General features: G+C 34.4%; 1 protein-coding gene across 2 annotated transcripts in view; it reads left to right on the top strand.

Moving 5' to 3' along the window:
* Positions 1–6,509: 6,509 nt before the first annotated feature.
* Positions 6,510–25,711, top strand: part of LOC306865272 (matrix metalloproteinase-16-like) — a 60,915-nt gene continuing 41,713 nt past the window's right edge. Inside the window, exons 1-4 of one of the 2 annotated variants that reach the window (XM_079409794.1) lie at positions 6,520–6,961; positions 22,459–22,607; positions 24,094–24,108; positions 24,437–24,559. In XM_079409794.1, the coding sequence (XP_079265920.1) occupies positions 6,848–6,961; positions 22,459–22,607; positions 24,094–24,108; positions 24,437–24,559 (401 nt within the window). In that variant the 5' untranslated portion in view covers positions 6,520–6,847. Of the gene's footprint in view, positions 6,962–22,458; positions 22,608–24,093; positions 24,109–24,436; positions 24,560–25,711 lie in introns of both variants that reach the window. The other variant, XM_079409795.1, reaches the window with a different exon arrangement.

Below are 25,711 nucleotides of genomic sequence, written 5' to 3'. Positions count from 1 at the left end.
TGTTCTTTTGCAAAACATTTGTGAGCAAATGTAAAACTGGTGATATATACTTTTTTGTTCAAATTTTTGGTGTTTGCTTCTAAAACATTTGTAAGCAAATGCAAAATGATGGAAATAATATGTGATGGAAGGGGGTAAAATGACAATTTAAACATTTTTGTGCTTTTGCTTTCACTGGCAAAACATTTGTGGGCAAATGGTGAACTGATGATGGAAATAAAATAAGATGTAAGGATTCAGTGACAATGTATTTAAATGCTTTTGCATTCCCTTGCAAAACTTGTGCAAGCAAATGCAAAACTGATGATCATCATGTCCCCAAACACCATTGGTTGAGTCAATAGCTGGGTTTTCATCCAAACATGAAGTGAATCTTTTCAAAGTTCGCCAAAAAGAAAAAAACAAACAAATATAAATTAGGTGTGCTTCCATAAAGTTGTTCAAGCGGATGACGGTGGTATTGGTAACCAACAGTAAACAAAAAAATTTAAATAAAAAACAGAAAGACACCATTGGTAGAAAAAGGCGAATACGTGGGTTTAATGTTCGCAACATCAACATTTTTTCAGCAAATGCATTTCCATCTCCCACTATTTGAATTATCTCTTTTTTCTCACAAATCAAACACCACCTCAAGCGAGAGTAATTTTTTTTCTCTTTTCAAAATTAGCCATTTTCACTACTGACTACAAATTACATAATTGAAATTGTAGTTAACATAATCTGGTGGATTACACATTAGGTAATGTGTTCAGAGTACTTTTGGATTACTTTCAGATCATTGTTTGATCTAACTCTTTGATCTAAGAAAATATTTTCCATTCTTTGTTATCAACATCAAAAAGTGCATTAAACGGTACATTACATCAAAGTTTCCCATACTGGGGTTCATAAGGTGATGAAAAGATAATACTTAATTAAATCAAAATGCCAAATTAAGATAATTGTGTGCCCTTTCCATTTTCTGTGTTATTACAGTCACCTGATTAGTGGCTGCTGTGTGCAGTTCCATAAAACTGGAAAACTTTCCAAATTCCCAAAAACGGTTTAAAAGAGAAAAAAGAAGAGTTAGGGCAAGTCAATACATATGAATAATTTACTGCAATTGTGTAAATAATATGTAATCATGTAATCTATATAAAAGTAACCTTATTTTTGATTATTTTTATATCTTATTTTTATGATTATGAGCACTTTAAAATATAATCTAATTGCAAGTACTTCATTTTTGAAATATGATTACGTAACCCACATTACTTGTTACTTCCCAGCACTGCTAATTTCTGATGCGATACTTCAAAATGCGCATAAAAACAACAGGGTGATGGAAACATAGTGTCAGGTTGGTAAAAACAGATTGCAATACTAGTGCCACTAGAGATGCAGATATTACACAATTACAAGATATCTACATTTGCAAAATGAGTTTGGTGAAATTGTTGCGGCTGCAAACTTTACTTTGAATCAAGTTAAAATGCAATCCAAAACTCAACAATAAAGCTCACCGTTGTTCTAGAAGTGGATGAGAGTGAACTTTATCTGTTGTCTGACACGGACAGAATCCTTCCCCTGGGCCACAGCGGGGAAATATGTGTCATCCTGTGTCCTGTTTTTAACGGCTCTGATTACGCATTTAACATTTAGAATGATGGCACGCACTTGATATTTTGGCCAAACCCACCCTGGCACTTCCAGCAGGGCCCTGACAGGCCCTGGGGACAATGCTTCTCATTACCCTCACTTGCCCCAGCAGGAGGCCTTCTTCCCCCCTCACAGATGGTTCAGGAACCTGGATGACATCCACAAGCACCGGAACGACCGAGTCAGTGTCATTTTTCGGAACTCTGGCCATCCGTCTTTTGACGTCTCCGGTCATGACAACATGACCGGAGCTCTCCCGCTGACACATGCATAGGGACACATGGATGCATGGCGCACAAACACAACCGACGACAGACACCCTATAGACCGCAGTTGATTTTAATTTTTTTTTGAGACGGATGTCATGTGCGACCCTGCTTGCATGTTTAATCGCATTATGTAAATATCGTGTTTGTCGTGCCATTGTGCACATGTTCACTGGTATTAGGTTATTTTTATGCTCCATCTGTCCTCTAGAGTCGTCGTATCACCACAGCTGGACTTAAAACCAGACTTTCATGGGGAAAAAAATGATTTTTTTTTCATTAAAAAAGGCAATTTAAATCAGAGGCTGTATTGTGATTTTAAGAGGGACATTATCGGAACACTGATGTTTAAGGCACCCGCACTGGAGCCGTGAGCGAGTTCTGGCTTTCTTAAGCGTCTGTAAGGTCTGACCTCAATCTGACCCTGTGGTCTGACTGCATTTTATAACTGTCAGCCAGTCTGAGCCATTGCTGGATCTGCATGCTTCTAAACATAAGCCTGCCTGCCATCATCAAAAAAATAAATAAATAAATAAAATAAAAAAAAGGTTTTGGTGCTGCTTCATCCTAGGGATTCTTCAAAACTCCTAAGCCAAATATTAAACTTTAGCATACAAATAGTCTCTCACGTTTGTGGATGGAAAATCAAATGATGTGACTTGAACAGGTGTGCTATTATTTAGACTTATGATATTTGCCTAGAGGGTGATGAAACGGGAGAAATCATTTATGCAGAACATTTTTAATTATGTAATTATATAATTATACATTTTATGCAATTATATAAAAAAATAAATGATTTAATTATTTACACTTGATTACTTAATATACAATAAAATAGCATATTAGAATGATTTCTGAAGGATCATGTGACACTAAAGACTGGAGTAGTGATGCTAAAAATTCAGCTTTCATCACAGGAATAAATTCCACTTTAAAATACATTTCAATAGAAAACTTGTAACAATATCTCACAATATCACTTACTGTATTATTTACAAATTTTAGCATCTTTCAGACCCAGCATATATAATTATAATAAATTATACAATAAATTATAATCCTCTATATAATAAATTGTAATAATTATTATTAATTACAATAAATTATTACTTAGAAAATTCTAATTATCATATAATATTTTGTATTATTATTAAAACTATCATTTAACACAGTTCTCTGAACTATACACAAATGGATCGGAGGTTAGTGATATGACTTATGTTCAATAATTGAGGAGAAAAGAGTTGGAACGGAGAGGGAAATGAAGAATAGGATGGCGAGAGAGGGAGAAAGTGATGCATGATGGGTCGCCAGGAGAAATGGCCAAATGCTTAACCCACAAATGTGAAGTTTGAATCTGTTCAGAGTGTTTTTGGCTGGTCTGTGAAGGAAGCAGAAGGAAGGTTTTGAAGCAGGCAGCCAAAGAGGAGCTTTCTGAATGGGGGGAGCAGATGCAGTTACAGCACTAGAAGTGATACTGAGAGGGAAAGTTAGCAGTACCCACTACCCAGTGCTGCAACAGAGGAACTACAAACTCTTCGATCTCTCAAAAACGCAAGAGAGCGAGAGAGACTACAAACAGAACCAGCAAAAAGAGAATGAGAGATGGACAGAGAAAGAGAAAGAGGCACAGATGGTTGCTGAAATGTGTGAGTGCTCTAGTTTAGGATGTCATCATTATTACGTGTCAACGATAAATGCCAGAACTGAAAATATGGCACCTGCTCATTTCTCCAACGCAACTGCCCAGCAAGCATAAAACATTTCAACAGCTTTGCATTTTGGTTGCAGTCATGGTACAGTAACATTACAGAACCTTTTTTAAAACACTCTACAGCTAAATTTAAACATAACTAGAATAAAACAACTGAAGAAACATTTTGAAAATAGCTACTTGGTCAGATTTCTTTAAGTGCTTTTATAACACGTTCTTAAAAACTGACTATATGGCAATGTTTGTGAGATGTTATATGTATGTTATATGTCTGTCTGTATGTTTCACTGTTACGAAGTGAAAATAACATAATACATCCAGGTCACATTAGAATATTATTTGTCTCTGTCAGTGTTACTGTTGCTATTAACTAAAAATAAAACTAAAATTAAAAACTACTATCACTTTCAATAATTGAAATAAAATAAAATGCATAAATTAAACCAAAATAGAAATGACTAAAAAAAGATTTAACTGAAATAAAAGTATATTAAACTGACTAAAGCTAAAACTGAAATAGAAATAAACGAAAGCTATTTTTAATAGAATGTACTAACTTGAAATATAAAAAGATGACAAAGCAGTGTGTGAGAAAATATAAGCATAATATTAATAAATATAAATAATACTAACATAACACAGAGTCCTTCAAATAATAAACAAAAATGAAATGAAATTAAATGAAACTGAAATGAAACAAGTTAAAGATGAGGTACTAAAATAAAATTAAACTGTCAAACGATTAATCTCGATTAAGTTTTTGTTTATATAATATGTGTGTACATACACACATACAGCATATAGTTTGAAAATTTTTACATGTATTTGTGTATTATATTCATAAAATCTTTTTCTTAAAAATATACATGAATGTGTGTATTTATATATATACATAATAAAAATACACAGTATACATGCATATATTATGTAAAAAAAAAACTTTTATTTTGGATGCGATTAATCGTTTGACAGCACTAATTTAAAGTAAAAATAAATTAAAACTTAATAATTAAAAAAGAATAATACATAAGACCTAACATGTACATAAGACATAATTAATAAATGCTATAATAGTGTAATACTAAAATTACTTGGAATTACATACTAAAAAAATTAAACTATACCTAATAATAAAATATATTTTTGTAAAAAAAATTAAAACAATTCTGAAATATTAAGGATGCAGAATAATATTAATCAGTATTACATTAACAATACATTTACATATAACATTATTACAAACAACCTTTTAACAACTTAAATAAATGTTTGTGCTTGCTGGGTGTTTCTCAGTTTACCTCAGAGGACCTTTTGCAGGACCACTTTGATGTTCATCTTCACTGGCTGATCTCCGCTCATGTGGCTGAAATGTGACAGATACATAGATCCAGCTGGCAGAGTTTGTGGAGTTGAAACAGAGCAATCATCAACTACAAATCAAAAACAGCACAAAACACAATGCTGACCACTTTTAACCCAAATACATGCTGTTTTTGTACTTCTGCTGTTCAAATGTTTGAGTGTTTTTTTTAATATCACACCTTTCTCAATAAGCTGCATGATTTGAGGTGAGTGTGTTTTGAAGGAAAGCTGTTATTGGTCAGTGGAAACCCTCCATCTTTGCTGCGGTCAGTGATGTGTGAGATCAACGGTTGTAGTTTAACAGATGTTAGTGGTCTGTCTGTTTAGAGAGAAGAGCAGATTCCCTGCGGCCCCCGTGCAAATTGAAACCTCATCAGAAGGCCATGGCCGTACCCTGCTGCTCTGCTTTTTTCCATCGCATTTGCCTCTAAGTAGAAAATCATTGATTTGCGACATTTAATCGGATTTTCTTTTCTTTTTCGGCTTTGATGTGTGTTCACACTGAGATTGTTTTGCACTCATATTTTTGGACTGTTCCCTGTGTGAGAGGAACACACACTTTGCACTTTTGTAAGAGTGTTAATAAATTGTGCCAAGCAAATGATAAATGTAACACATAAACAAAAGTATGTGCTTTTCAGGTTCTGGATGATTCAGTCAGAGAAGGCTGGCTGTTGGAACTGTATAAAAACAGCTGGGAAGACTTATGTATATAAAAGTGAGGAAATTGTACTGTCCCGTCTTTTTATACAGCAAGAGAACATGAGAGATGCCCTCTAGTGGAGATGAACGGTACACTGCATGTTAAAAGGCATCCAAACTAGACGTAAGACAATAGAACAAATAAATCTAAATATTATCGATTTTTTTATTTTATTTAAATGAATATAAATATTTATTTTATTACTTACAAAATATTACTGAACTATCTTACTAAATATGTCATAAAAATTAACATTAATACAAAAGTTCAAAGATGAAATCAAAATATTATTTATTAATTTGTTATAAATTACATATATATAAACACACACACACACACACATATATATATATATATATATATATATATATATATATATATATATATATATATATATATATATTAATGTAATATTTATTATTTAAGCTAATTTAGATATAATTATATTTTACTAAATATTGTTAAACTAGTTTACTAAATATATATTATATTAAAATTAACCTTAATACAAAAGAATGAAGACTAAATCACAATTTTATGCATTAATGTTTTATAAACACACACACACACACACACACACATATATATATATGTAAAATGTAATAAAGGCAATAAAATATACATGTATTATTTTAGTTATAATAATAATAATAATAATAAGTAGTAGTAGTAGTAGTAGTAGTAGTAGTAATAATTATTATTTATTATAGTACAGTATCTGTTTCTTTACTCCAGTTTGGTGTTGGGTTTCTGATCCAAGATTCCGTGACGTTGCTCTCCGTGGGTTCTCCGCTGAGGTGGGATTCGAGCGGAGCCCAGTGCGCATGCGCAGAGGGGAGAGGTATGGTTGAAAACTCGCAGTCCATCGCGCTGAGCAGAAGAGGAGCAGCACAACTAAATGTGACTTATCTCAGCATCATCATCGCATCTGCGCCTCCGGGAGACAGAGAAGAGACGAACTCTGAAGGAGCAAACAACGCGATCAGAGTCTCCCGGAGTGATATGATATCATTATTATTATATCTCTCGACGTGACGACTGTTTGTCTGCCTCTAATGTTTCCAACCCACTGAGACCAGGGGGATTTATTCCTTCTTTTGTTCTTTGCTTTTTTTATTGACTATTAATAAAAGCAGCCAAAACGAATAAATACGGGTCATGATGGTTTTGTTAACACTGCATAATAGAAGAGGGTTGAATTGCTTGTGCGCGCAGTTCTTGCTGTGGATTGTATGTGCTGTGGACGGTGAGGAGCAGCAATTCAGTGTGGAGGTAAGAGATCCACAGAAGAGATGATGATGATGTCCTTCACATCTCTATATACATAACAAACTCTGCTTGGATTGAGCCATTTTGCATGCAAACTACTAATGCAGTTCACCGATTCAAGCTTTGCACGTCTTTATAACACGCCAAATTAAAGTTTATCAAATGACAACAATGCAGATGAATGGCTTGCATCGTTTTTTCTGAGACTTGTTGGTGAATGTTTACTGTTAAGACAGAAACTTATGAATAAAATCAATGTTAAATATGCTAATGTATCACACAAGGGATCACAGTCGAAATTAGTGTTCAAGTGACAGTGCAGTTGCTTAGTAAATAAAAAGCAGCATGCAGCTTGTGTTGTGAAGCAAATACACTTTTGTTTGTATTATCACTATTGTAATGCATTTATGCATAAAATGATGTTGCTACTTCAGCCTATAGCTAATTTGTACAAAAATACAGCGAAGTGCTTATGTAGTTGCACCTTTGACTTTCTGTGCACAATAAGTGTCCCTTCAGAGGAAAGAGGAGTTTAGTCCATACACTTCCATTATACCGCTCCAAAAGCTTGTGTTCTCTTTTCCTGCTGTTTTGGACACACACACACACAAAGAGAGAGAGAGAGAGAGAGGTTTGTTCTATTGGCACAATCTGATTCACCAAAGGGTGGAATAAATCAACTCGACATGACTTGATATCCGGCCAGTAACCAAAGAAGTCAACCTGTCATTACAGCCTCAATATTGTTACGGTAAACATGCTGTTACAGTTCAGCTTTTCATTTTTATTAGAAATGCAGCGGCATTTCATGCAAAGCAGCAAAGAAAGCTTTTGCCTTCGAAACGTGCCAACATTATAAAAGTCCGCTGTGAATTTACAGTCGGTCAGAAGTTATGCTCAAATGAGAGAGCTGTTTGTGTTGTTTGGAATAGTGAAATGTGTTCAGGACAAAGTTTTTCTCCTCAAGCGCTGGACGGTGTTTGCAGAGGCTGACCGACTGTTTATGAGCTTGACAGTTGTGTCAGATGCACTTTATGTCTTTAAGGAGCCTAAAATCTGCGGTAAAGCAAACAATAGCTTGAGACGCCCTACATTTTCATCCTGACAACCGTTATTCTTTCTGTCTCTTGGAAGATTGCTATTTTAGACCCTTTGAGATTAGAGGCTTTCTCAGGACAGCTGCAATTCAATAACATTTTACAGTACCATGTACTTTAAAGTCCCCAGTCACCATGTATTTAAGCATCCCATTGTATAAATTAGTGGGAAGCAAAGTGGAATACAGAGTAGATAAATGAATCAGATCAGCTTGATACAAACTTCTTCACTGGACTGATTTGGATTTCTTTTTAGAAGAAAGCACCAGTGGCATCAATGGTTTCATGCAGAAGCTTTAATATGGAAACTTTCCATTGCACAGGTTCTTCAAATATTCTTCATACAACACTCTTAAAAATAAAGTTTCCAAGTAGAAGAACCGTTTTAGGTTCCCCAACCGTTTAATGAACAATACTTAAAAGAAACACCTAAAGAAACATATAAAAGATCATTTTGTGATTTGGAAAGGTTTCATGACTTGATGCCAATAAAGAACGTTTATTTTCAAGATTGTACACTCTTAAAAATAAAGGTTCCAAAAAAATTGGCTTTCATGGCCTTTCAGGGAACAGTTATTCAAAGAAACAGTTCTTTTTTGAGCCTTTCAACGATCTGAAGAACCTTTTTTCACCATAAAGAATCAGTGTGCAATTGAAAGTTTCCATGAATATTATAGGTTCTTCATGACACTACAGATGCCGATAAAGAGTCTTTATTTTTAAGAGTGAAAGAAAATGGTTCGTTGGGGAACCAAAAATGGTTCTTCTATGGCACTGTTGCAAAAACACTCTTTTGGAACCTTTAATTTCAAGAGTGAAAAGGATAGTTTATTTAAAAATGAAAATTCGGTCATCATTTACTCACTAAAACCAATAGACTGTCCACAAAATTTGTCCAAACAATGAAAGCCAATGGGTTCCAATGTTTTTTGGACCTCGACGTTCTTCAAAATATCTTGTTTTGTGTTCCTCAAAGTCATACACACTCTTAAAAAAAATTAATTCTCTTTATTGGCATTGATGAAGAACTTTTAAGTTCTTTCCATTCCACAAAAGGTTCTTTATAGGGGAAAAAAGTTCTTTAGATTAACAAAATGTTCCATTGCTGCAAAAACCACCTTTAAAAACCCTAATTTTTAAGAATGCAGGTTTGGAATGACATGAGGGCAAGTAAATGATGACAGAACTCTGATTTTAGGTGAACTGTCCCTTTAAGAAAGCCTGGTGTGAATCAAACATTCAATCTGCCAGGGTAAAAAAGCATCAAGGAGACAGACAGAATGCATTTTCCACTTGTCTGAGGTTATAAAAGGACACTGATGTAAAACATTTAAGTTTATTGGTGCGGTTTGGCTTACATGCTCTGCTGGTGTGGCAGTGGCAGAGGGTTATATTGGTAGCTTCCTGTGCACACAAATACATTGGCTTTGGAGGGATAAGACAAGTCTCTGTCTTTCTAAATGACAGATCAGTAGTTTAACCTAAATCCATCCAGGTTTTGATATTATGACCATTTCTGTGGGACTGAGGTCAGGAGCTGATTGGTCACTGGGCCACAGCATCACCTCAATTTCCTCCCTTCCTTGCAGTTCCGCATGATTAACACTGTTTTACCAGACACATTAAACAAGTTTTATTGTGTTATGGTTCAATATCTATTCAAACGTACAATGTACACACTCAGTACAGTAGACAAGGTCTCTCTCTCTCTCTCACTCGCTTTCTGTCTCCATGTGTATGTGTGTTTTGGAGAGAGACATTATTAATAGTGTGTGACAGACAAAAGAGGGATTTAACTAGTGTGCGGCGAAGGCAGCGAGGTGTGTTATAATAGAAACCATTGACAAACTATTTAGTCTTTCAGAAAGCCAAATTATTAAGAGCTGACAATGGACATGTAATCTTTTCTTGGCAGTTCTCACGCTCTCCATACATATTGCTCTCTGGAGGTCTTTACGAGGCTTTCAGTTGAAGAATGGCCTCCCAGAACCAGCCGAGAAATTATCTCCTGGGGACACAACTGATTTATTTTTTAATTAAGAAAGTAAGATTTATTAAATGGAAAAAGTTGTATTAATATAAATCGTTTGGATTATGGAAGCGTTATTTCATTAATTGTATAGATTTAAGTCGTCACGTCTTGCGAAAACGCACGCAGCAAGCTGTAAAATAGCGCCAGCGCTGTCAGTCTACAGAAAAACGTCACTGTGAACAGATAAAGCTCTGTCGCATCTCTCCAACAAAGGCGTATTCTCTCCAGAATGACATGTTTGGATGATGTTTGTCACTTCGTATAAAATTATGTGTGTGCGTGAATAGGAGTCAGATGGAGTTCAGCCTCCATCTTTGTATTGCAGTTTCTATCATTTTGCTAATCTTACATTAAAACGAGCGAATGTTATTTTTACCACCATGGCTACAGTGAATCACCCCCAAAATACACATGCATGCACTGGATGACGTAACTGAAGAATCCATGATATTATAATATACAGGTGCATCTCAATAAATTAGAATGTCATGGAAAAGTTCATTTATTTCAGTAATTCAACTCAAACATCTCAACAAATTAGAATACTTCATAAGACCAATAATAAAAAAAAAATTGTGAATTGTTGGCCTTCTGGAAAGTATGTTCATTTACTGTATATGTACTCAATACTTGATAGGGGCTCCTTTTGCTTTAATTACTGCCTCAATTCGGCGTGGCATGGAGGCAATCAGCCTGTGGCACTGCTCAGGTGGTATGGAAGCCCAGGTTGCTTTGATAGAGGCCTTCAGGTCATCTGCATTGTTGGGTCTGGTGTCTCTCATCTTCCTCTTGACAATACCCCATAGATTCTCTATGGGGTTCAGGTCAGGCGAGTTTGCTGGCCAATCAAGCACAGTAACACCATGGTCATTGAACCAGCTTTTGGTACTTTTGGCAGTGTGGGCAGGTGCCAAGTCCTGCTGGAAAATGAAATCAGCGTCTCCATAAAGCTTGTCAGCAGAAGGAAGCCTGAAGTGCTCTAAAATTTCCTGGTAGATGGCTGCGTTGACTGTAGACTTCAGAAAACACAGTGGACCAACACCAGCAGATGACATGGCAGCTCAAATCATCTCTGACTGTGGAAACTTCACAATGGACTTCAAGCAACATTGATTCTGTGCCTCTCCACTCTTCCTCCAGACTCTGGGACATTGATTTCCAAATGAAATGCAAAATTTACTTTCATCTGAAAAGAGGACTTTGGACTGCTGAGCAACAGTCCAGTTCTTTTTCTCCACAGCCCAGGTAAGACGCTTCTGACGTTGTCTCTGGTTCAGAAGTGGCTTGGTAGCCCTTTTCCTGAAGACATCTGAGCGTGGTGACTCTTGATGCACTGACTCCAGCTTCAGTTCACTCCTTGTGAAGCTCTCACAAGTGTTTGAATCCGCTTTGCTTGACAGTATTCTCAAGCCTGCAGTCATCCCTGTTGTTTGTGCACCTTTTCCTACCCAAATTCTTCCTTCCAGTCAACTTTGCATTTAATATGCTTTGATACAGCACTCTGTAAACAGCCACAGCTTTCAGTAATGACCCTCTGTGACTTACCCTCTTTGTGGAGGGCGTCAATGTTCGTCTTCTGGATCATTGCCAAGTCAGCAGTCTTCTCCATTATTGTGGTTTCAAAGAACAAGAGATACCCTGAATTTATCCTGTAGGGATGGTCATTAATTGAAACTCAAATGTAAATATTCTAATGTTTTGAGATACTGATTTTTGACTTTCATGAGCTGTAAGCTCTAATCATCAAAATTAAAACAAAAAAACTTTTGAAATGTTTTACTTTACATGCAATGAATCTAAAATATATGAAAATTTCACTTTTTGAAATAACTTAGAAAAACATAGATAAATAATTAAAATTAAAATACAGTAAAATTTATTTGTAATTATTAAAAATCTGTATAAAAATACTAAGCTTTCATTACCAATATAACATCACATATCATAAACTGCCATATTTATTTTATTAAAACATTTTATTATGCTGAGACATCCATGAACACTTTTGAGCAATGGTGCAAATGAATCACTGAATCAGTTGAACTGATTCATATAAATGGACAGTTTGAACTGATTCAGACACATTGAACAAACTCTAAATGCTACTTTGATAAATTAAAGATGATACTAAAAATGTTTTCAAAGCTCTCATAATTGAGAGTTGTAAGACAAGGAAGGATCATCATCTCAAATATTTCATAACTGTTCATTATATTGCCCATCCCTAAATGTACAGCAGCATTTTGGGGTTGATCAAATCGATTTAAATGGACCATTTGAACTGATTCATGTAAATGAATCGAAACAAACCTGACTAATGATTTTTTAATCAAAAACACTGTTAAAATGCTCGCATACCTATGAGAAAGGAAGGATCGTCATCTCAGATATTTAAAAAAGATTCAAAATACCACCCAGTCGTAATTGTATGCCAGTGTTTTGGGTTGGACAGGTCATATTAGGCCTATATTTAGCTAATCTGTTCTGAGTATCAGATGCAAAATCACATTATTCTGAGCCATGCTTTGGGTTTTGTCCCACTTGCACATATAATATTCTCTCTCACTCTGCACTCAACGCAACACACAGCTTCAAAGAGAATACACAATGCGCAATCCATCCCATAAGCCCTTCGCTTTAACTTTATATGTGTACTAGAGGCAGTGAGGTTGCGTCCTGCTGAGCACAGAGTCCGTGACGGCCCAACTGAATGGGTTCAGTTCTGTCTTTCTCACCAGCCGTCAGATTCGATCACAAGAACACTTTGAATAATGGAGCCATTTGACTAGGTCGGTTTTGTTCCTGAGTACAACATGAAAGTCTCTTTTGAAGGCTCATGAATGAACAGGAGCTCAAATGTTTATTAGATCGTTCCCTTTATCATGTGTTTATGCTTTTGCAGTGTTTCTGAGCACCACTTTCTGTCTTGAGGCCTACTGAGGACATGAGTAGATTGTTGACTTTTCCTCAGCTCTTATTTGTTAACGGTTGTTGCATTTGTGCACAACGTCATACTATGCGTTTGCATGCTTGTGCAAGCATCAATGCATGCATGCATTCTGTTTGTACATTGTGTCATCGTGTGCATTTCCAGGCAAAATTGTAGTGCTCTATGCTTCATGTAGCATGTTGCGTTCACACATGGTCTCTCTGATGTCAGTTTGGCTCTGTACGGCGAGCAGATTTTCACCGTGGAGGGGAGGACTCATCCGTCTGTTTATCTGTCCTGCGAGAAGCGAGCACACCAGCGCAACCCAAACGCGTGGTTCTGTCTGTATGCAATGTCTATTTCTAGCTTTCTTACTCCCCGGACATTATTTTCTTTCTTTTTTGTCTCGCTCGCTCAGTCTCTTGCTGTTTTCCTTGGCGTAATGTTAGTGTGCCGAAAGAGACTGTTGCTCTTCAATCTTTAATGGCACGGGTGATTGCTGGTGTTGAACAGACGCACATGACACTATCAGCTCTCTTGAGATCTTTGGGGTTTTCTGTTGACACCACGGGGACCTGGAAAAATGTCCTTGCAAAAAATCCAGTGATGACTTGATGCCAAGCTCACTTCTACATGCCACAGACTCTGACTATACTATAAAATGCAATTTCAACATAGCCTGGCCCTTTGTTGATGACTTTTGTTGGTGTAACCTAAGGTAGTTTGGTTGATTCAGTCATATTAAATCGTATTTTTGACTTTAAACAAATCAAAATAATTTGAAATCAACTGTGTTTTACAGTGTACTGTATATTAAAAGTATTAGATTAATATTATTAAGATGATATTATTTAAATCAATGTGATCAACAAGTTAAGTCAAAATCTAAAAAGTAATCTAAAAGTAATCAAAAAGTAGTCCATTTATATTACCAAAAATGTGTAATGCAATGTGTGATTTTTGCATTTTTCGTGTGTGTAAAATGTATACACTACCATTCAAACGTTTAGGGTCAGTATGATTTTTTTTTTAAACGAATACTTTTATTTAGCAAGGACACATTAAATTTACAGTAAAATACTTTTACATTATTAAAAAGGATTTAGTCATCAAACAAACTTTTAAACTTCTATATACTGTATTTTTATAGTAACATGTAAATAATGTCATAATCCAAGAAAAACGTTATTTATGTATTGGGTATTTTTTTCCTTCCATTTGAAATGCAACGAATGAAATAGAAGCATAACGTTAATATCTAATTCATGTTTCATTATACATTTAAGAAGTCATAACATAAGGCAGTGGATTAAAGATGCAAAATGATGCCACTAACTAAATTAAAGATGCAACATAATGAACAACACTTTAGGATACCATAAGATGTGCTTCACATACTACAAAATACTAGGCTGTGTACCAGTACATACAGAGCAATATGCATTAGTACTCCATTCTGAACATGTACTGTAGCAACAGACTCAAAGCTCTCTCTGGAGGGAATGAACTGCGAATGAATGAAAATGTTTTGTTTGGAACTGGGTTGAGAGGTTAAAAGCGTGCTAGATCCGTTGTGACATTCTCTGACATTTGGCCAAAACAGTCGGCAGCGGTTGATGGAGGGCATGAGACGGAGGGGGTAGCCATGAAGATCCCATGTGTGATATGACGCTTTGGTATGTGTCCGGATGAATAATTTAGTGCGTGTGAAAACCGATACCAGAGAGCGATAGCCTTTACCCACACACTCTTACACTCATTTAAGCACAAGTGACGCAAGAGATCCCAAAACAGACAGCAGTTAAGCGCCATTGTGTGAAAAGGTCAGTTTTTAATATAAGCTACACTATGTGCTAAACACACACACATATATTATATACAGATATATAGAGGCAGCAAAACAGTTATGGCAACTCAAATTGCATGCTGGGATGAAGGTTAAATTACACATTAAAATGCATTAGCATTGCAAAGCTTTCCAAAAGCCCATCTATAAAGGTTATGAGTTCTAGCCTCACTTGGACTTGCCAAAATAGTGACTGTTTTTACACAGGTTTCCATGAACACACCCCTTGTCTGTCATTGGTCTGACAAATATATAGTGGTTGAGCAAGTGTTGCTGTTGCTAGGCATGTCTGGATTCTCAAACAATGTTTTGAAAGCACCCCAGATCCAAATGTTTATATTTTTAGTTTTTTAACTTCACTTCTAAAGATGAATAAAGGATTTTACAGGATGGAATTTGAAGTATTTTTGACTAGCCAAGCTCAACAGTCACTTATTTATCTGTGATCTATACTCCATCTGTACGTGTTGCCATGGTCACATCTTCTCTCTGAGGGTGTTTCATTGCTAATGAAGCGTACGGACGGCCTTTAGGGTTCAGCTTTGATGTTTCTATGAGGCTAATTAGGCCTCGTTTGGCTTATTAGCAAGTGATCCATGAAGCGCATCAGCTCTGAAAGTTCAGTGGCGTGGTTTGGCAAACAGAGTACGGAGTCAGGTCTGCCCTGGTCTAAATCATATTGTGTGATGCTGGTTGACCTTTTTGGAGTTCAGCAATGGCTATGTTCCAGTGTTGTTTTTATAGTTTTATAACTAAAAATAAAACTATTAAAAATGAAAAGGTTTTGCAAAATATAAAAATTACAAATTAAAATATTTTATTTTCTAAGAATATAAATATTAGATAAAAAATATGTAAAAAATAAAAATAAAAAACAAATGATATATATATATATATATATATATATACACAAAATAAATTACTCAAACTAAAATTTTAATAAAAATAAATATTAATAATAATAATTAAAATTGCACAAAAAGACAAAAAATTAATTAATTAATTTAACTAATTTAAAATACTAATAAATGCTATAATAGTATATAAATAACACTATTGTGTTCAAAAAGAGAATACTAGCATATGTTATGTACTATTAAAAAAAACTTTTGAAAAATTGTTATGGACTCTGACAAAATAAAACATTTGTATGCAATTTCTAATCACATTGACTAGTTTGTTATTTGGAACACATCCATAATTATACATGAATGATGGGTTTCAAAGATCAAGATGCATTAACAAAGAAACAACAGTTAGCTAACAGTTTTCAGCAAAAAATAACAAACAAGGAATAAACAGGTTGGGACACTAAATGGTTAAATATCCGGGCTTATAACTTAAAGCTTGTAGCCCAAAGTGTCTTTCAGCAAGACACTTGAAAGTACAGTAAAGTGCTTTTGACAACAGCATCTGCCAAGTAAATAAATCAGTCTCACCAAAATACACCTGTAGGCCCAAAGCCCTTTGTTCATTTGGCATGCAGTCCACATCCAAGGAGCCAGCGTATCTTGTATCCTGGTTGTGGTTTTTAATGGCCTCAATCTTCTTGAAGCCGCACCAAACATGCCAAGTGTTCCCAAATCCAAAACCACCTCAGAACGCTCTCTCTCCATCTAGAGGTCCCCTGGGGTAACTTCAGTCCTCACAAAAAAAACCTCTTCCCTGTCTTAAAGGCACATTAACGTAGATACGGCCAAATGTATAAGTCATACACTGAATAATCCATAGCTCAGAGGAGACCTTTTCTGGTCATTTCTCTACTTACATAACACGCATGCATCTGGTCTTTACTGTATTAAATGTGTTTCTGCTCTGATATGAAGTGATTGACAGAGAGGTGTTAGAAAACATTGACCTGCTGTGTGGAGCTCAGCTGTCTATCATCAACAGATAAAAGAGGGTATATATCACAGGAAAGCTGGAAGAAGAAATGAGTTTAGACACCAGGGAACACGAGGATGAACCTAAAGTGCCAAACGCCTCGGATTTATCGTCATTTCCACTGTTTCGTGTTCCTCGCTAATTATGTGAACGTTTGGATGCCAGCTAGCATACTATAAATGTAAAGTAGATGGCTCTCAAGAGGATAGAATAAGAATGCAAAATAATTCTGTCAAAATTTGTAAATAAATTAAATTAAACTGCTTTAAATTGAACTTTAAACATGTATTATTATATTATATTATTACACAATTTGTCTTGTCTCTAAAAAGAGTTTATAGAAAGCAGAATGCAAAAATAATTGTAAAAATCTGTCAAATAAATCAATTAAATTAAATTTAATGACATTAAACTTTAAACATGTATTATTATTATTAATAATAATAATAATAATAATACATGTTTAAATGTATTATTAATAACAATAATTACTAATAATAAATACATGTTTACATATTTTGACAATTTTTTAAAATATGTTTTGAGAAAACCTTTGCTATTATTATTATTATTATTATTAATAATAGCAAAGCTTTTTCTCAAAACATGTTATTTAAAAAATGGTCAAAATATGTCAAAGGAATTAAATTAAACTTTAAACGTATTATATTATATTATTATATTATACACAATGTCTTTAGAAAGCAGAATGCAAAAACAATTGTCAAAATAATTAATTCAATTCCATTTAATGGCATTAAATTAAACTTTAAACAAATGTATAATTGTTATTATTAATAACAATAATAAACAAATTTATTTTTGTCTGTGGACACCACAAGGGTTAGGAACATATTGTCTAAATTAGCTACAGTAATATTTAGCTATGTATAGAGCTATTTAGCCATTAAAAGTCCTGTGGTTTGTAATTTCTGCTTCACTACTGGAACTAAACAGAATAGCAAAAATAATGATTTCCACAAAGTTTGGACACACAACACTGGTTAAGCTAATGAAGTTATGGCTAAACCAGTCAGGCCTTTCAAACAAACAGATTGCAATTCCATTTGGTCCATTAGTGGCACAGAAATGGCACACTTCACTTTTAAGATTACTGGTTTAAATAATACAGCGTGTTTAAAACATTGCCAGTACTTAACGCAACAACGCACCATACCTCCCACTGATTATGTTGAGCTTCAATGTGTTTGTTCATACTGATGGTTTTTGCCAGGATTTTAGGTGTTTTGCAACCTTTGGGGTTTGGTTGAGGTTTTGAAACAAATAGTTTGTCATTCTTCTTTATGGAAAAATGTCCTTCAGCACCCTAAACAAACAGAGGAACGTGAAGTGTTGGGCGTAGATGCTGGGCAGCAATAACTGTGTTGAGTTGTGCAATGGAATAATAGCACCTCTGCACAATGCCGCCTACAAAAACATGACACATTTGCTTCTCTGGTTTGGTTTCCTCACTCACTTCAGGTCTGTGCATTATGCAACACCTCATCCCATATGTGTCTGTAAACCCGAACCACCATAGATCCCCTTGGATCCCGTTCCAACATCAAATTAGGTTACAGTTTTTATTCATGAAGTCTGACTTTCAGTGCCAAACGCCTGTGCCAGTTAAAAGCATGATTCCTGTGCAGGGAAAACATCTGAAGATAACAGATCGCTGTTTAGCTAACAGCATGCTGTGAGTGAATGCAAATACAGGATATTTTAGCACAGAGTTACACTTTCCTGACCAGACATGCCATTAGCCGGGCTGAAGGTCGACCAGTAAGAATTCTGTGAGGAAATTCTGAATTAAATCGCCTAGTTGGCAGGTCTAAATGTGTTATACATATTTTAGCTGACCCTAGATACGATATTGCTCTTTCATAGCTCAGTAAATCTGAGTTCTCCATTCAAGTTTGAACATTGTCAGATGATTCTACTGAAATTAATTTGTAGAAAGAAAAAAATAGAAAAAAATGTGACATTGTTGAACAACTATAAAATGAATGTGAATAGCAAATTTGATCTTTTGGACTTTGGAAATGTTTGAGTTGATATTAAAATCTCTGACTTTTGATTGCAGACTTTGTATCTTGGTGAATTGTTTGAGACATTGTTGAGATCAGTTTTGAAACTACACACATTTATTAAAAATAAAATAAAATAAAATTTTGATGAAAAACTTAAGACCAGTTGCTTTGGAAACTAACCTAAAATAAATAATTTGAAGTTGAAATACCAAAATTACTAAAACTAAAACCAAAATAAATATTTCTATAAAGAAATATAAAAAGAACAAAGATGACAAAAATAAACACACAAAAAACAAAATATGAATAGCAAAATACTAAAATATAAACTAAACCTAAAATGAAAACGTATACATATTAAAATCTAAATCTAAATATAATTATAAATAAAAAATCTAAATATTACATAAAAAAAAAAAAAAAAATTCAACTTAATCTAAGATATGTTGCTTTGGAAACCTAAAATAAATCATTTGATTTTGAAGTACAACAATTACTAAAACTAAAATAAAAATAAATAAAAAACCTATATATAGAAATATGACAAAAATAAATAACATAAAAACACAAAAACATAATATAACAAAAAACAAAACATAAGAAACATAAAAAAACAAAAGACAAAATACATAACAAAATTACTAAAATGTAAACAAAGTAAAATGAAATCTTATACAAATACAAAAGTCTAATTTATATAATTATTTATAATATAAATCTAAATATTAGATGGAAAACTTCAACTTGAAGCTAACCTGAAATAAATAATTTGAAGCTCAAGTATCAAAATTACTAAAAAAACATAAAAATATGTACAAATATGACAAAAGCACATAACAAAATCACTAAAACATATATGAAAATGAAAACTCATGCATATAAAAAATTTAATTTATATAAAAATATTTATAAAATATAAATATGTAAATAAAATATTTTTAAAAATAGAAATAAATACTATAATAGTTTAAAAATACTACTAAAATAACATCGACTTGGAGATAAGAGACACATTTGGGCTTTTTCTTTCATATGGGTATCACATGTACGTGTTCACACCACAACTAATTATCCTTGTGATGCTTAACACATAAAACATCCTAAGTGAATCAAGTCCTCTGATCGCTGTGAGAGTGTAACAGAGATATATTCATGTGACCTGTTATATATTAAGCTTTCTGTCATGTAGGCCTGCCTCACAGACCAACCTGAAAAGGTCTTTAACTGGGCTTGATTAACACTTAACATTCCTGGTAAATAACCCAAAACAGCTGTGTGCTGTTGTTTTGAAGGACGTCTGTGCCTTAAGCGATCTTCAGCACTTTAAAGTATAAGTACATACTTCTGTATTAAACTCCTTAACATGATTTACTTGAGTAGCCCCTGTTCCTGGATCAATTTTCTTGCCAACCACAAACAACATTTGTTTAAAGCTTATGGTTAAAATTAGTGCAATCATTCCCATTGATTGTAAAGGTGGATTAGGATTAGGTTTAACTTTAGGGACATGGTTTGGTCAATGATTGTTTGCTAGGAAAGTTATTCCAGGACAAATAAACAGTGTTGATCCAGGAACATGTCGTACTTGGGTAAATCGTGTTATGCATTTTAGTTTAGTATGTCATCAAATTAAGTTTGCCAGCTGCGGGACCTTTAAAAAACAACAATGGTGAATCCCGCATAGAAATGTCTAGCTCATATTTCACCCCAAACAGAAATTTTCTTTAGCATATGAAAATTATACTTTGCAGAAATATCCTCCTCATTACAGTAATGCTAAATAAATATCATTCTCATTGCTGTGCAAATGCAATGCAAAAAAGCTTCATTTTCTGTATGCAAATACAATGAATTAGATGTCCAAGCGAGGAAGGAACAGGAACACAGTATTTTATTTAGATTTTCAAAAGTATAAGCCAGTTATTTCTTTGCATGTGGTATATAATGTCTAATTGAACAGTTTTTTTTTTTCTTAATGCACAGTCGTTTTATCAAAGTTAGTATACTAAACTATATTATACTATACTAGTTAGTATTTTGTCAAATTACTAAAAAAGCAATATCCCAGCTAACAAAACCACACTGTAAATAAATAAATAAATAAATAAATACATTTTCTTTCAACTTATTTTTTTTTTTTTTTTTAAAGTTTAGTCAACTTAAACTTAGTAAGTAAGTTGTACTAACTTGGAGATTTTTTTAAGTTTTAGAAGAAAAATGTTCTATGAATGTTTTTGTGCTAACATTTTGAGAACATTAATAAAGACCAGAGAACTCTGAATTAACATTCTCTTAACGTTACTGAAAGAGCATTTGTTAATAACTTTTAGAGAACCTTACCACATTACTGTAGTAAAAGTTCCAAGAACGCCCCCTTTAGCTAAGATAATACCATTTGATTGAAGAAGTTGAAGTTTATCATGTTAATTCTTTGATACTTTTAAATCATAGCATTATTAATTGGACAAAGCAACTAAAATGACCATCAACAGCCAATCAAAATTCAGCAGTTTACAAAGCCGAGATCAAAGAAGCTGAAATTTGAAACCAAACTACATCTACAGGACCAGTTTTGGTCATGTGTCCTTGGACCCAAATAATTGCAACTCTCAGATTTCTTTTTCTTGTGTTTTTGGGGTGAAATATGATTTTCTATGACAGATGAGCTTCATGTACAGCAGTGATTTGACCTCTCTTTGTGTGAGTTTGTGTGTTTATCTAGTGGACTTCTCTTTAGCACAGCCACAGTGACTTTAGAAAAGGGCACGTTAGGACTGGGATTGTCTTATAGCTAGAGGAGAGATGATAATTCACACACACACACACACACACACACACACACACACACACACACACACACTCTCAGTGCCATGATGAGTGTTGTAGAGTTGTGATGCATTTGGCTGTTGGCTGAAGGCAGCAGATGGGTCAGCAGAGGATCCGTGTAAGCACTTCCTACTGCTTCTCTCCGGCATTAATGAGAAAACCACTTCAAAACAAACTCAACCTTCTTTTTAATCTGCTAATGGCAGTAACGGTAGCAGTGGCCATGTTTCTACAGAAAACTCTGTCAGTATGGGTTAATTTAGCTATTCTAAGAGAATACAGTTCTGTCTGGTTGTCTAGATATTTACTTATTACTTGCATATTACTTGTCATCCTCTCAATTTCATATGCTTTCCCAAGAAACGTTATTTTAGCTATGTTAAGAAAAAATAATAATTCAGTTATATTAAATTATATGTACTTTTATATTATAATATCAAAATGTTTACAGTTTCAAGTGTTTTCAGTTTAGTGGTGTACAAATAAAAATAAAAATTATTATTGCAAGGTTTATTATTACATAATTTTGATTGGTGGATTGTTTAATTCTGCTGTGAAATGTTATATATATATATATATATATATATATTTCATTTGACAAATTACAAATCAATTATACATTCATGTATTATATATACATAATGCAAAGCTATTTTATTATATTATACTATTTATATACATAAATGTGAGACATGAATTATAATAATTACACATTAATTAGAAACATAGGAGGTAGTTCAGCCTTGCATGTAAAGCTGATTATATGTTACACTCAGCATGCGAAGAATGTTAAAAGCATATATGTTCCCACAGAAGTAACATGTAATGATTAAACAAAAGTCTCTCTCACTCTCAGGCTTGGCTGCAGAGGTATGGCTACCTCCCTCTCACAGACCCCAGAATGTCCGTCCTGCGGTCAGAACAGACCATGCAGTCTGCTATCGCTGCCATGCAGCGTCTCTACGGCCTTAACATCACCGGTGAACTGGATAAGAACACCATTGAGTGAGTAGCAGTTACACTCTCACACGGTCACTCAATCCAATATCAAGATTCTGGGTCAGAAGTTTAACGTGATGTTGTTCTTCTCAGAGACAGACGGTTGCCAGCATGTTTAGTTCCCATCATGGACTGTCTCTACCGACAACAGCACTAATAATGCCAAAGTCATGGGTTCAATTCCCAGGGAATATAGACCTAATAGACCTTAGTCAGGGTAGTGTCATATTAAATTTTTGACAGGAATGAAAATGAGACTGTGAGGGATAGAAGTACTGTGCAGTCAGTGGATTGCACTGTTGTTTAACTACATACCGACTGTTCAGTGGATGAAAAACCTTCTAGTTGAAGTCCGCGTGAACCGGAAGTTTGCAACCGTTTTTATTTCCGTATTGTGACGTACTTCCAAGAGAAACAGAATATTGAATGAGGAAAATAGAGGGCATGGCTTTTTTTTTTTGACTGCGAATTGATTGGATGTAGTAAAGTAGGCGTTTCATTCAGAAATTAACTAAACGTTGGAGGGGCGTGGTTAAGGATGTCACGCTCAAACTGATGTCATCAGAGAAGGGCCATCATTTTAGAGGGGAGGAGCATTTTCAGATTTTGATTGAAGATTACCAAAACAAACTATTTTATTCATCAGATTAAATTGCATGATTAATCGTTAACATCAAGACTAGCAATGTGCGATAGTAAAGTAAATAAAGCCCATTTTGATTTGATGCCGAAACCATAAAACAGTTTGGAAAGTGGTGAAAATTAAGTGATCTGGGACCTCTATACAGCGTGTGCCGTTGTAAAATCTATCTCTCGCAGACTCGTTTTCATCCGCATTAAATTCAATATGGCGTCTAACCTGACTACAGTTTATATCTTGAGTGCAAAGTCATTTTGGGTTAAAACATCTGTGAAATGTATGAATGTAAATTGCTAAACCACCAGCGAGATCAGCATAAACCACCCCGGACTAGCTTGAAAACTGATTTCTGAAGAGTAATGAATTGGGGAATTGCCTGATTTTATTTCAGAACTGCCTTCACAAACTGCTCAAAAAAACACAATACGATAAATGTATGTCTGTGCATACTGAATATGGTGTACAGCAGTGATTCCCAGCCACACTCTTAAAAAATAAAGGTACTTTATTGGCATCTATGGTTCCATGAAGAACTTTTAACATGCATGGAATATTTCCATTCCAGAAAAGGTTCTTTATAGTGGAGAAAATGTATTAAATTTTTTAAAATCATAAAAAAATTTCACATTTTATTTTAAGAACTGTTCTTTGGGGAAATGGTTCTTCTATGGCGTCTCTTGGAACCTTTATTTAAGACATTTTTCTAGTTTGGCATTATTGAAAGACACTCAAACCTGTCTGCAAACGTCAAAAACGGATGGGAAACACTGATGTACAACATCTGGCCGCTAGGATCCTGGTGATGTCATAACTCTTATGTGATCTTTTTGTTTCCTTTTTGCTTCGGCATAGTGATATCACCATAAGGTGAGGCTGACTTTTCTCTTGTGATTTGTTTCTTGCTTTCAAAACCAAACTGTTCTTGGCTTCTCTTTCTCTGTGTGAACTCTAAGTGAAGGGGATTGAGAAGGATCAGTTTTATTAATACAGTATAATAAAGTTCATTTATATGAGGTTGATATGATGTAAATATGCTTTATATTTTGGAAACCTCGTGTATTTTGAGAGGTTATTCCAGAATGCCAATTAATCTATGAACATTTTAGTGTTGTGTAGAAGCTCAGACAGGCTGGGCTGAATGTCACGAGTGGGAAGCAATGAAATATTAATGAATCTACTTATTTTTCTCTCTCAGCTGGATGAAGAAGCCACGATGTGGGGTGCCAGACCAGTTCGGCGGTGCCTCGAAATTTAGCGTCCGAAAAAGACGTTACGCCCTAACAGGGCAGAAATGGCAACATAAGCATATCACATACAGGTTAGTTACAAAACCACACTTAATTTGTGTATGTGTGTGTGTGTGTATATATGTGTGTGTGTGTTATGACATTTCCCAGTAAAATATGTAAACATCCTCAAAACAAGACGCATTTTGTTTAGAAGCAAAAAAGAAATCAAAAGGCTTGATTTCAGAGAAAGTGTATTTTTCTTAGTTTTCTTTTAAGCATAAATCCAACATTATTTGGTGAGGTATATGCTTGAATCAAGAAAAAACGTTTTGCCAATGGGGTAAGAAAAACACACTTAATTCAAAATATATTCTCTGAAAACAAGTTTTAATATTTTATGCAATTTTGTTTCTCAAGTATAAATGTGTCTTGTTTTAAGGATGTTTAAATATATTTACTGGAAGATGACACTAATACTGATTAAGGAAATGATTTTTGCTGTGCCAGCAGCAGTGCTGAGATAATTAGGCTGTCAGATTCTTCTCCCTCACCTCACTGTCCGCCTGCCAAACTCCCTTCACTCGTCCTAAACCACTCCGTCCAACATTCTCATCTCGTTCCCTCGGTCTTTACAAACCTTTATTGGAATGACTAGATTAAAGGATCTAGTTGCTCTGAATTATTCAAGCCAAATTATTTTTCAAATACTTCAACTCTTATATGCATACAGTACTATGCCTCACAAGTTTTTAAAAGAAGTCTCTTATGTTCACTAAAGATGCTTTTCTTTTGTTAAAATGCAGTAAACGCATGTGAAATATTATTACAATGTTTTCTATTTTAATATTTTTAAATGTAATTTATTCCTGTGAGGCAAAGCTGAATTTTCAGTGTCATTACTCAGTGTCATTACAGAAATCACTGAAGATACATTTCTGATTATTATAAATTGAAAACAGTTTTTGGCATATGCAGCATCTTTTTTTACCTATATTCTTATAATGAGTTATTTTTCTTATATATCCTCAGCAACAAGTGATTTGAATTGTTGTGACATGTATTATACTAACATGATGCTCTCTATAAATACAATATTTCTTTGATAATCCCACAGCTTATGCATGTATGACCTATATTCAAATATAACTGTTACATTTGCCTCAAAATAATCTGCTTGACAGTATTGTGTCGGTGGGTTTGTATGACGGCTGTGACAGATAAACTCACACCACTGTAGAACA

The sequence above is a fragment of the Barbus barbus genome (assembly GCF_936440315.1).
Source record: "Barbus barbus genome assembly, chromosome: 46".
In the NCBI taxonomy this organism is placed as follows: Eukaryota; Metazoa; Chordata; class Actinopteri; order Cypriniformes; family Cyprinidae; genus Barbus; species Barbus barbus.
This window is presented reverse-complemented; position numbering and strand designations above follow the sequence as displayed.